The sequence below is a fragment of the Chiloscyllium plagiosum genome, unplaced genomic scaffold (genome assembly GCF_037043375.1).
Source record: "Chiloscyllium plagiosum isolate Xiang-an unplaced genomic scaffold, Cpla_swu_hap1 HiC_scaffold_7, whole genome shotgun sequence".
In the NCBI taxonomy this organism is placed as follows: Eukaryota; Metazoa; Chordata; class Chondrichthyes; order Orectolobiformes; family Hemiscylliidae; genus Chiloscyllium; species Chiloscyllium plagiosum.
This window is the reverse complement of record NW_028270145.1, coordinates 122,077,100-122,090,730: the sequence shown is the minus strand read 5'-3', so window position 1 is coordinate 122,090,730 and position 13,631 is coordinate 122,077,100. Positions and strand designations below refer to the sequence as shown.

Sequence of the window (13,631 nt, the reverse complement as noted above, 5' to 3'; positions counted from 1 at the left end):
ACACCCAACAAGGTGACTGCTCCTTTCCTGTTTCTGACTTCAGCCCATACTACCTCCAAAGGCAGATCCCCCTCGAACTGCCTTTCTGCAGCCATTATACCATTTCTAATTAGCAACGCCACCCCCCCTCCTTTTTTACCACCTCCCATAATCTTACTGAAACATCTGTAACCAGGAACCTCCAACAACCATTCCTGTCCCTCTTCTATCCACGTTTCCGTGATGGCCACAACATCGTAGTCCAAAGTACCAATACTCGCCTTAAGTTCACTCACCTTATTTGTGATACTCCTTGCTTTGAAGTATACACTCTTGAATCCATCTCTGTGTCCGCAAGTATTCCCTGTCAGTGCTACCTTCTCTACCGCCTCCCTACATTCTTGGACATCCTGAAAAACAGCTAACCTACTTGCTGGACTACAAGTCCAGATCCCATCCCCCTGCCAAATTTGTTTAAACCCCCCCCGAAGAATGCTAGCAAACCTATCCCCCAGGATGTTGGTGCCCTTCTGGTTCAGGTGCAACCCGTCCTGCTTGTACAGGTCCCACCTTCCCCAGAATGCAGTCCAATTGTCCAAATACCTGATGCCCTCCCTCCTACACCATCCTTGCAGCCACGTGTTCAACTGCACTCTCTCCCTATTCCTTGCCTCACTGTCACGTGGCACCAGCAACAACCCAGAGATGACGACTCTGTCCGTCCTAGCTTTTAGCTTCCAGCCTAACTCCCTGAGCTCCTGAATGACCTCCCCACCCCTCTTCCTACCTATGTCGTTGGTGCCAATGTGCACCACGACTTCTGGCTGCACACCCTCCCCCTTAAGGATTCTGAAGACACGTTCTGAGGCGTCTCGGACCCTGGCACCCGGGAGGCAACAAACCATCTGAGAGTCTCGCCCATGTCCACAGAACCGCCTGTCTGTCTCCTCTAACTAGCGCTCTCCTCCTCTTCCCCTTTCCCTTCTGAGCCTCAGAGCCGGACCTCGTGCCAGAGACCCGGTCACTGCAGCTTACCCCTGCTAGGCCGTCTCCCCCAACAGTATCCAAAGCGATATACTTATTGTTGAGGGGAACAACCACAGGGGATCCCTGCACTGCCTGCTTCCTCCCCTTTCCCACCTCTAACTGTTACCCAGCTACCTCTGTTCCCTGCCGTAACTATGCCCCTGTAGCTTCTATCTATCACCCTCTCAGCCTCTCGAATAATTCTCAGTTCATCCAACTCCAGCTCCAGTTCCCTAACGCGTTCTGTGAGGAGCTGGAGCTGGCTGCACTTTCTGCAGGTGAAGTCGGCAGGAGCATCGGTGGTCACCCCTACCTCAAACATCCTGCAGGATGAACATTCCACTGCCTGCGCTGCCATAACTCTATACTTAGTCTCCAAAACAAGAACACTAAGTAGCTTACCTTTTTTTTTAGGTTAGAGGAGGAGGGAGGGTGGGAGACACCACACGTGTAGTGTCTCGGGTTCCTTCTCCACTCAAATAACAATCACTTACCTTCCCGACCGGCTTTGCGCTCCGACTTCACTTCCGCCCAGCTCCCGCCGCTCTCTGCTGCAAAAAGACCGTTGGCATCGAGGTAAGTTCTTAAATAACAATCACTTACCTTCCCGACCGGCTTTGCGCTCCAACTTCACTTCCGCCCAGCTCCCGCCGCTCTCTGCTGCAAAAAATGTACAGGTCCAACCTTCCCCAGAAGGTATCCCAATGGTCTAGGTATCTGAAGCCCTCCTCCCTGCACCAGCCTTGTAGCCACGTGTTAAGCTGCATTCACTGACTGTTCCTCATCTCACTATTTCGTGGCACCGGTAGCAAACCTGAGATCACTACTCTACACATCCTGCTCTTCAGCTTCCAACCTAACTCTCTGTAGTCACTTTTCAGATCCTCAATCCCTTTCCAGGCTATATCATTGATGGGTTTTTTTCCAATGTCTTAGTCATGGCTAGATCAAAGTTTGTTTAAAAATCTTTCCAAGATGCCCCTCCATCCTATTTCCCATATCTACTATTGAGCTTGCTAACTAAAACCACCTGTTGGACATTGACTATTTGTCCCCTTTCCTGTGCCACTTACAAACCAAACCAATTAGAAACTTTTCGAACTCATTACACAGAGGCCTCTCAACAGTCAGACAGAAATGTTATCACCTCAGGCAGCACTGGATTTAAATCTTTGCCCAAAGTAAAAGAGATTCAAAAGTGAAGTCTAATTAAAATTACCCAAATAGATATCCTTAATATTACAAGGTATAAACCTCAAAGCAAACCCAGACTTAAAAAAGACTCCTGAGAAGCAGTTGACCAGTTTTCCATTTGAAGTTTTTATCTACTAAGTAAATACAAACACAAAAGGGAGGGAGATATAACAAAGTCACAAAGTCAAGTTTGTCAATGAATAAGGTATAGAGCAGAAGACAGAATCACATTGTCCAGTTGTTGGAATGCCACTCTAAAATAGAGGGACAGTCAGTATTTCAGAAGGCCATAAAGGTATATTTCTAATGCTGTTTGATACTGGTGGTAAATGCCACACCTCCTACTTATCTCTGTTTTAAAAGGTCTTCCTTTACTCTAAGATTGTGCCCATGGGTCCTAGTCTCTCCTACCAAAGCAAACATGTTCCCAACAACTACTCTATCCAGGCCATTCAGTGTTCTGGGGGTGTGTGTAGTGCTGGAAAAGCATAGCAGGTCAGGCAGCATCTGAAGAGCAGGAGAATCGACATTCCTGATGAAGGGCTTATGCACGAAACGTCGATTCTCCTGTTCCTCAGATGCTGCCTGACCTGTAGTGCTTTTCCAGCACTACACTCTCGACTCTTGAGTTCCAGCATCTGCAGTCCTCACTTTCTCCCATTCAGTATTCTGTAAGCTTCAATTAGATCACTTCTCATCCATCGAGTTTAGACCTAGAGTCCTCAAACATTCCTCATATTTAAGCTTTTCATTCCTGGGACCATTCTCTTGAAGCTCTTCTGAACACACTGCAGGGCTAGTACATCTTCCTGAGATATGGGGCCCAAAACCGTGTACAGTACTCCAAATGTGGTCTGACCAGAGCCTTATATAGCCTCAGAAGTACATCTCTGCTGTTATATTCCAATCCTCTCAAAATAAATGCAATCATTGCATTTGCCTTTCTAACTACTGACTCAACCTGCAGGTTTACCTTGAGAGAATCCTGGATTAGAACTCCCAAGTTTCCTTGTACTTCAGACTTGTGAATTTTCTCCTCATTTAGAAAATAGTCCATACCTCTATTCTTCCTATCAAAGTGCATGACCTCACACTTTCCCACGTTGTATTCCATCTGCCATTTCTTTGCCCACTCTCCTAACTTGTCCAAATCTTTCTGCAGCCTCCCCGCCTCCTCAATGCCTACCTATCTTTGTATCATCTACAAATTAAGCCCGAATGCCCTTAGTTCCTTCATCGAGATCAATAATGCATAAAGTGAAAAGTTGTGGTCCCAGCACAGAGCCTTGTGGGACACCAATTATCACCAGCTGCCATCCTGAGAAGGATCACTTTATCTCCACTGTCTGCTCTATGCCAGATATCCAAGCTTCTATCCATACTAGCACGTTGCCCCTGATGCCATGGGCCTTTACCTTACTCAGTAGCCTCCTGTGGAGCACCTTGTCAGAAGCCTACTTGAAGTCCAGGCAGATAACATCCATTGGCTCTCCTTTGTCTAACTTGCTTGTTACTTCTTCAAAGAATTCTAGCAAATTTGTCAGGCATGACCTCCCCTTGATGAAACCATGCTGACTTTGCCCTATTTTACCACACACTTCCAAGTATTCAGAAGTCTCATCCTTCACAATGGACTCCAAAATCTTACCCATGACTGTGTTTAGGCTAATCGGTCTGTAATTTTCCATTTTTGCCTTACTCTCTTTTTAACCAGGGGTGTCACATTAGCGATTTTTTCAATCCTTCGGGACTCTCCTTGATTCCAGCGATTCCTGAAAGATCTCTACTACCATCTCCACTACCTTTTCAGCTATCTCCCTTAAAATCACCTCTATCTCTGGGGTGTAGTCCATCTCGTCCAGGTAACTTATCCATCTTCAGGTCATTCGGTTTTTCTAGCACCTTCTCCTTGATGATACTCAGCTCTGCCCCCGACTCTCTTGAATTTCTAGGACATTATTCATGTTTTCCACTGTGAAGACTGATGCAAAGTAATTATTCAGCTCCTCAGCCATTGCCTTGTTCCCCACTACAATCTCTCCAGTGTCTCTCCAGTGGTCCAATGTCCACTTTTGCTTCTCTTTTGCCATTTATATATCTAAAGAAACTCTTACAGTCTTCCTTTATATTACTGGCTAGCTTACTCTCATATTTAATCTTCCCCCTCTTTTTGTTGCCCTTTGTTGTACTTCGTAGGCTTTCCAATTCTGTGGTTTCCCACTGCCCTTCACCATATTAGAGGGCAACCTTGATTATCCGAACATGATGGACGGGCACTGTTTCGTTCGGATAATTGATTAAATGCCTTTCCTCTGGGGCTCAGAGTTTTTAAAGTCTGCCCCTCATTCAGGAGACTGCAGCAGCACAAACCGCGTGAGGCCCCGCCCCAAACCCCGCCTCCCCAACCCTGAGCCCCACTCCCAACCCTGTCCAACACCTCCCCCCACCCCAACACCGCTGTCCAGCACCACCCCCGACCCCGAGAAGCACTCCCCTGCCTAAACCCACCCACTCCCCCAACCCCTACCAACGCCGTCCCCAACCTTGTCCAACGCCGTCCCCAACCCTGTCCAACACCACCCCCCCGACCCCGTGGAGCAACACCCCCGCCCCCAACACTGTCCAACATCGCTCCCCTCCCAACCCCGTACACACCCGCCCCCTCTCTAGGTCAGCTGGAGTGGACACCAACAACAGCACTGCTGCTGCTGCCTTTGTGGGGTAAACCTCCAAATAGCGCGCGCGCGCACACACACACACACACACACACACACACACACACACACACACACACACACACACACACTCTGACATTTGGAGACGGTGCCTGTTTAATCACTGTAAACAAAAGATGCGATCACTGTTGGAAACAAGTCTTTGATGTAACGTTTCTATCGGGACATCGAGGTTAGGTTGGTGGGGGGTGTGGACCTGACGAGGGAGTCGTGGAGGGAGTGGTCTTTCCGGAACGCTGATAGGGGAGGGGAGGAAAATATATCCTTGGTGATGGGGTCTGTTTGGATGTGGCGGAAATGACGAAGGATGATACGATGTATCTGGAGGTTGGTGGGGTGGTAGGTGAGGACCAGTGAGGTTCTGTCCTGGTGGCGATTGGAGGGGCGGGGTTCAAGGGCAGAGGAGCGGGAAGTGGGGGAGGTGCGGTGGAGAGTATCGTCAACCACGTCTGAGGGGAAATTGCGGTCTTTGAAGGTTTGCTTGGGGATGAATCTCTGCTGTGTCTCCTGAATTATTCCCTGAAACTCCTGTCATTGTTATTGCACTGTCTTTCCTGCTAGGCTCCTCTCCCTGTCAATTCTCCCTCATGCCTCTGTATTGCCTTTATTCAGTTGTGATACCTTTACCCCTGATTCTATCTTCTCCCTCTCAAATTCAATCATATTATGGTCACTGCCTCCCCAGGTTTTGTTCAACTTAAGCTCTCTTATCAAGTCTGCCTCATTGCACAACACTAAATCCAGTATTGCCTGTTCTCTAGTGGGCTCCACCACAAGCTGCTCCAAAAAGGTAGACACCTCATAAACATTCCACCAATTCGTTTTCTTGCAATCCACTACCAACCTGATTACCCCAGTCCACCTGCACATTGAAAACCCCCATGATCACTGTAACTCTGTCTTTCCTACACATCTTTTTTATCTCCTGGTGTATCTTGCACCTCAGTTCCTGATTACTGTCTGGAGGCCTGTACGCAACTCCAACTATGGTTTTTTTTCACCTTTGCGTTCCTCAATTCTACCCACACAGATTCTACACCATCTGACCCTACTTCATTTCTTACTATTGATTTAATTTCATTTATTACTAATAAGGTAACCCCAACCCCTCTGCTCACCTACCTATTGTTTCAATAGGATGTATATCCTTGAATATTCAGCTCCGAATTCTGGTCCCTTGGCAGCCATGTCTGTGTGATGCCCACCATGTCATACTTGCCAATTTCTATCTGTGCCAGAAAATCATTTACCTTATACTACATGCATTCAGATATAACACCTTCAGTCCTGTATAAACCGGCCCTCTCCTCATTGTCGTTCATTTTTCCAGTGTTCTTGAAGTTTAATTGCTCTTTCCAAACACTCCATTCTATTTGTGTCTGTGCTAGAGATTTTGTTGACCTCCCCTGAGTTCTGCACTCTTACTGCCTCCTTTAATTCAGTTTTTCTAATTTCCCCTATAACTGAAACACTGTCCCCTCCCCATTTACTTTAAAGCCCTGTCTACAACCCCTTGTCGAATTCTTCTAGTTGAGGAAAGATTTCAATCTGAGACTGGTACAGTTGAGAACAAAGGCGAGTCAAACAGTCAGGGCATGCAGGGAAAAAGCAGAGAACAAGGTTGGACTGATTAATTAAACTGCATTTATTTCAATGCAAGAGGCCTAACAAGGAAGGTAGATGAACTCAGGGCATGGTGAGGAACATGGGACTGGGGTATCATAGCAATTACAGAAATGTGGTTCAAGGATGGACATGACTGGCAGCTAAATGTCCCAGGATACAAATGCTACAGGAAGGACAGAAAAAAAGGCAAGAGAGGAGGGGAATGGCATTTTTGATAAGGGATAGCATTATAGTTGTACTTTGGGAGGATATTCCCGGAAACATTCCAGTGAAGTTATTTGGGTGGAATTGAGAAATAAGAAAGGGATGATCACCTTATTGGGATTGTATTGTAGACCCCCTAATAGTCAGAGGGAAATTGAGAAACAAATTTGTAAGGAGATCTCAGTTATCTGTAAGAATAATAGGGTGGTTATGGTGGGGGATTTTAACTTTCCAATAGTGTTAAGGGTTTAGATGGAGAGGGATTTGTTAAGTGTGTACAAGATATTTTTTGATTCAGTACGTGGATGTACCTACGAGAGAAGGTTAAAACATGACCTACTCTTGGGAAATAAGGCAGGGCAAGTGAATGAGGTGTCAGTGAGGGAGCACTGACCAAATATTTAACTACACCAGCAACCAGCAACCATCCCAACACATACAAACAAAGCTGTATCAGAACACTATTCCAATGAGCCACCTCACACTGCAGCACAGGCGAACTTCGGAAAACAGAGGAGAACCACCTATACAACGTATTCAAGAAGAACGGATACTCAAAAAATACAGTCCGCAGATTCCTCAAGAACAAACCACGACAAGCCAGAAACCCTAACCACCTTACCATACATCAAAGAAGTTTCAGAAGTGACAGTCAGACTACTAAGACCCCTCGGAATCCTAGTAGCACACAAACCCACCAACACTCTCAAACAAAAACTAACAAACTTAAAAGACCCAGTACAACCCATGGACAAAACCAACGTCATCTACAAAATTCCTTGCAAGGACTGCCACAAACACTACGTGTGACAAACAGGAAGAAAGTTAGCCACTAGGATACACGAACACCAGCTAGCCACAAAAAGACACAACCCTCTCTCCCTCGTAGCCCTACACACGGAGGGAAAAAAACACCAATACGACTGGGACAATATATCTATCCTGGGACAGGCTAAGCAAAGACATGCCAGAGAATTCCTAGAGACCTGGCATTCCAACCACAATGCCATGAACAAACACATAGATCTCGATACCATCTATCAACCCCTCAGAAAACGAACAGGAAATAACATCACCACAAACCCCAGGAACCCCATCCAGGACAAACATATAAATAGAAAGCAGGAGACAACAGCTTCGCTTCACTTGGAGGTCGCCACTGATGATGTTACCTAGCCAGGTAATGAAACGTCTGGATGTCAAACCTTCAGCTCAGCGAGCAAACCTAAACCCTAAACCTCAACCTGAGCTACAAACTTTCACAAACCTTGCAGGAAGACACATTACTGGGTCAATGGAAAGATTCTTGGTAGTGTGGATGTGCAGAGGGATCTTGGAGTCCATGTACATAGATGCCTGAATGTTACCACCCAGATTTAAGCAATCCTTAGATAAGCACATGGATGATGATGGGAATAGTGTAGAGGGATGAGCTTAGAATAGTTCATAGGTCGGTGTAACATTGAGGGCCGAAGGGCCTGTTCAGCGCTGTATTGTTCTATGTTCTAAGAGTATAAAGGCAGTAAGAGTATACTTAAGAGAGAGATCAGGAGGGCAAAAAGGGGACATAAGAGAGCTTTAGCAAATAGGGTTAAGGAGAATCCAAAGGGTTTTTACAAATACATTAAGGATAAACGGGTAACTAGAGAAAGAATAGGGCCCCTCAAAGATCAGCAAGGCAGTCTTTGTGTGGATCTGCAGGAGAAGGGGAGATACTAAATGAGTATTTTGCATCAGTATTTACTGTGGAAAAGGACATGGAAGATATAGAATGTAAGGAAATAGATGGTAACATCTTGAAAAATGTCCATATTTCAGAGGAGAAAGTACTGGATGTCTTGAAACGTATAAAACTGGATAAATCCCCAGGACCTGATCAGGTGTACCCTAGAACTCTGTGGGAAGCGTGGGAAGTGATTACTGGGCCTCTTACTGCGATATTGTATCATTGTTAATCACAGGTGAGGTGCCAGAAGACTGGAGGTTGGCTAATGTGGTGCTACTGTTTAAGAAAGGTGGTAAGGACAAGCCAGGGAACTGTAGACCAGTGAGCCTGACATTGGTGGTGGGCAAGTTGTTGGAGGGAATCCTGAAGGACAGGATGTACATGTATTTGGAAAGGCAAGGACTGATTAGGGATAGACAGGGTGGATAGAAATAAGCTTTTTCCCAGGTTGAGGGATTCATAGAATCATAGAGATATACAGCATCGGTCCAACCCGTCCATGCCGACCAGATATCCAACCCAATCTAGTCCCACTTGCCAGCACCCAGCCCATATCCCTCCAAACCCTTCCTATTCATCCAAATGCCTCTTAAATGTTGCAATTGTACCAGCCTCCACCACTTCCTCTGGCACCTCATTCCATACACGTACCATTCTCTGTGTGAAAAAGTTGCCCCTTAGGTCTCTTTTATATCTTTCCCTTCTCACCCTAAGCCTATGCCCTCTAGTTCTGGACTCCCCGACCCCAGGGAAAAGACTTTGCCTATTTACCCTATCCATGCCCCTCATAATTTTGCAAACCTCTATAAGGTCTCCCCGCAGCCTCCGACGCTCCAGGGAAAACAGCCCTAGCCTGTTCAACCACTCTCTGTAGCTCAGATCCTCCAACCCTGGCAACATCCTTGTAAATCTTTTCTGAACCCTTTCAAGTTTCACAACATCTTTCCAATAGCAAGGAGACCAGAATTGCATGCAATATTCCAACAGTGGCCTAACCAATGTTCTGTACAGTCGCAACATGACCTCCCAACTCCTGTACTCAATACTCTGACCAATAAAGGAAAGCATACCAAATGCCTTCTTCACTATCCTATCTACCTGTGACTCCACTTTCAAGGAGCTATGAACTTGCACTCCAAGGTCTCTTTGTTCAGCAACATTTCCTAGGACCTTACCATTAAGTGTATAAGTCCTGCTAGGATTTGCTTTCCCAAAATGCAGCACCTCGCATTTATCTAAATTAAACTCCATCTGCCACTTCTCAGCTCATTGGCCCATCTGGTCCAGAGGAGAAAGTGAGGTCTGCAGCTGCTGGAGATCAGAGCTGAAAATGTGTTGCTGGAAAAGCACAGCAGGTCAGGCAGCATCCAGGGAACAGGAGAATCGACGTTTCGGGCATAAGCCCTTCTTCAGGAAAGTAGAAGGGCTTATGCCCGAAATGTCGATTCTCCTGTTCCCTGGATGCTGCCTGACCATCTGGTCCAGATCCTGTTATAATCTGAGGTAATCCTCTTCACTGTGCATTACACCTCCAATTTTGGTGTCATCTGCAAATGTACTAACTGTACCTCTTATGATCGCATCCAATCATTTATGTAAATGACAAAAAGTAGATGGCCCAGCCCGGATCCTTGTGGCACTCCACTGGTCACAGGCCTCCAGTCTGAAAGTCAACCCTCCACCACCACCCTCTTCTACCTTTGAGCCAGTTGTGTATCCAAATGGCTAGTTCTCCCTGTGTTCCATGAGATCTAACCTTGCTAATCAGTCTCCCATGGGGAACCTTGTTGAACACCTTACTGAAGTCCATATAGATCGCATCTACTGCTCTGCCCTCATTAATCTTCTTTGTTACTTCTTCAAAAAACTCAATCAAGTTTGTGAGACATGATTTCCCACGCACAAAGCCATGTTGACTATCCCGAATCAGTCCTTGCCTTTCCAAGTACATGTACATCCTGTCCCTCAGGATTCCCTCCAACAACTTTCCCACCACCGAGGACAGGCTCACTGGTCTATAGTTCCCTGGCTTGTCTTTTCCGCCCTTCTTAAACAGTGGCACCACATTTGCCAACCTCCAGTCTTCCGGCACCTCACCTGTGACTATTGCTGATACAAATATCTCAGCAAGAAAGTTGGACACTTTTGAAACCCTGCTTTAGAAGGCTGTGGAATCAGTCATTGAATATTTTTAAGGCGGTCATTGATGGATTCTTGGAGAAAGTGAGGATTGCAGATGCTGAAGATCGGAGTCAAAACGTGTGGTGCTGATGAAGAGCTTATGCCTGAAACGTCAACTCTCCTGCTCCTCAGTTGCTGCCTGAGTTGCTGTGCTTTTTCAGTGCCACACTTTTTGACATTGATAGATTCTTGTTAAGCAAGGAAACCGAAGGTTACATGTTGAATTTGTAACACAAATGGTTCAACCTTGATCCTATTAAATGGTGAGACAGGCTCGAGGTCTCACCAGTATTATTAATCCATAATATTATGCTACTCCAGTCCCATATACTCTAACCTAGTTTACCAACCTCCTTCTCAGCTATTTTATAATTGAATGTTGCTGAAATGGGACACATTTTGTTGAAGCTTTTCATCTTGTACCCAGGAAGACAACTTGCAAGAATAATACTTCAATAACGCAACATTTATATTCCATGAGAGCAAGGTCCTAATTGGTTAGGAAGTGGACATGCATTGATTGACAGAGGTATTATCATGGAGAACATGCCAGTTAATGATAATTAGCAGTTAGCTACCAGGCTTTCTTTAATTATTAAAAATGATTCATTAACTATGAAAGTCAATATATTGCTCTGAGAAATGAACCAGCAAATGGCTATTGGTTGTTGAGTTGAAACAGGCGCAGTGCATATTCATGTTCTTCCCAACTGCAGTGAACCAGGCCCTGTGGATTAATACATGAAATTCAGTATTTAAGTCCCAAATGACTGGTGGATTGGCTGATTGCAAGAAGCAAGGCACTGACCATACCAACCAACCCATTTTGCAGAATTTAACAGCACAGTTTCCAACATTGGATGTGATTATGCAATTGGATAACGTTTGCTGGATAATCTTGAGTATGCAAAGAATTCATTGACAACCAATTTAGTATTTTCAGTTGGACCTGCTTTGAGACACACTTGCATGTACCCGAAACTACACATATTAAAACACATATAGAATATGTTCTACATACAAAGGCTGATAGATGTTTAGAACAATGCTCCTGAAAGGGAAGTGGATGCAGAATTAATTTTACTTCTAAGATAGCTAAATTTTTGTTCAGGAAAGAAATGAAGAGATTGTGGTCCAAAGTATAGTGTATGGAGTTAGGCACAGATCAGCCTTGATCTCAATGAAAGATGGAACAGGGTCAAGGGGCTGAATGACGTACTTCTGTAGCTATGTTCTTGTTATTTCTAGACGGAAAGAACATGTCCATGTTCTTCGCCAGTTTCAACTTGACAAAATAGCTGACAGCCATGATTGGCAAGATGCATGAGATAATAACGCTCATTTAACAAGACAGTGCAGACATGATGAGTTGAATGGTCTCTTTTTATGCCATAACATTTCTGTGATTTGCTGGTTCAGTTCTCAGGGCATTATCCTGACCAAACAGATTATCTGCTTGGTTGAAAAACTAAACAATACCTGACAGTTAACTGTCTGTCTCTCCACCCTAGTCCAACACTGACACCTCCACATCATTATTAATAGGCGCATTCTCCATGGCAACATCTCTAGCAATCAGTAGACTTCACAATCTATCCTCTCTTTCAGTATAAATCTTGGTTCTACCCTTGAATTAGTATTCTCTCACATTGTTCAGATGAGTGCAATGTAAAAAGCCTTTACATTTTGTCATTTTTTTCAGCAATATTCAAGTTCTGTGCTACTAAATAACTATATTATAATTAGGCTTACTTATGTGTGGTTCTGTTTTGCAGATACTGTGTAAAGAATGAATTTGGACTGAATTTGTCCCATTTCCTATTTATAGGTTGGCAGCCTCACTCCAGCAAAGGACTTCCAGACTCTGGTTCGTCAAAAAAATTCAAACTTCAGAGAAGGTGTGGAATGGGTAAAACAAGGGATAAAATATGCAGTAGGTCAATTAGCATCTATGTAAAGAGTACAAAAGCTTCAAGTCTGGATCAGACTTGAAAACTGAGAATTAAATGACCACGAGCAAAGAAGGTGGAGGAGACAAAAAGCATAGTAAAAATCCAAATGAACCTGGAGGGAAATCATGGCTGATACAATCATCATCATTAGCTTCTCTTTAATTTGAGGATGACATCTACTTAGTTAGGAGATTCTGTCATGCATCTTCATGTGACTGAACAGACCAGTTCTCAACTTTCAGAATGTTGGGCATAAGAGCTAGAAGCAAGAGTAGGCCATCTGACCCTTCGAGCCTGATCCACCCTTCAATAAGATCATGGCTGATCTTTTCATGGATTCAGCTCTACTTACTTGCGTCTCAACATATCCCTTCATTGTTCAAAAAAATCTACCTTAGATTTAAAAACGTTTACTGAAGTAGCGTCAACTACTTCACTGGGCAGGGAATTCAATAGATTTACAACCCTCTGGGTGAAGGAGTTCCTTCTCAATTCAATCCTAAATCTGCTCCCCCTAATTTTTAGGTTGTGCCCTCTTGTCCTAGTTTCACCTGCCAGTGGAAACATTCTCTATACTTCTAACATATCTATTTCCTTCATAATTTTATACGTCTGTATAAGATCCCCCCTCATTCTTCTAAATTCTAGTGAATATAATCCCAGTCTACTTAGTCTGTCCTCATAAGCCAACCCCCTCAACTCTGGAATCAACCTAGTGAACCTCCTCTAGTGCCATTACATCCTTTCTCAAGTAAAGAGACCAAAATTGCACACAATACTTCAGGTGTGGCCGCACCGTGTGGGTGGCACGGTGGCACAGTGGTTAGCACTGCTGCCTCGCAGCGCCAGAGACCCAGGTTCAATTCCCGCCTCAGGCGACTGATTGTGTGGAGTTTGCACGTTCTCCCCATGTCTGCGTGGGTTTCCTCCGGGTGCTCCGGTTTCCTCCCACAGTCCAAAGATGTGCAGGGTCAGGTGAATTGGCCATACCAAATTGCCTGTAGTGTT

At 44.9% G+C, this 13,631-nt stretch overlaps 1 protein-coding gene across 2 annotated transcripts in view; it reads left to right on the top strand.

Moving 5' to 3' along the window:
- Positions 1 to 13,631, top strand: part of LOC122551960 (X-ray repair complementing 5) — a 366,827-nt gene that overhangs the window by 268,916 nt on the left and 84,280 nt on the right. For both annotated transcript variants that reach the window (XM_087989448.1, XM_087989447.1), the window contains exon 16: positions 12,500 to 12,569. In XM_087989448.1, coding sequence (XP_087845574.1) covers positions 12,500 to 12,569 — 70 coding nt within the window. The remainder of the gene's footprint in view (positions 1 to 12,499; positions 12,570 to 13,631) is intronic.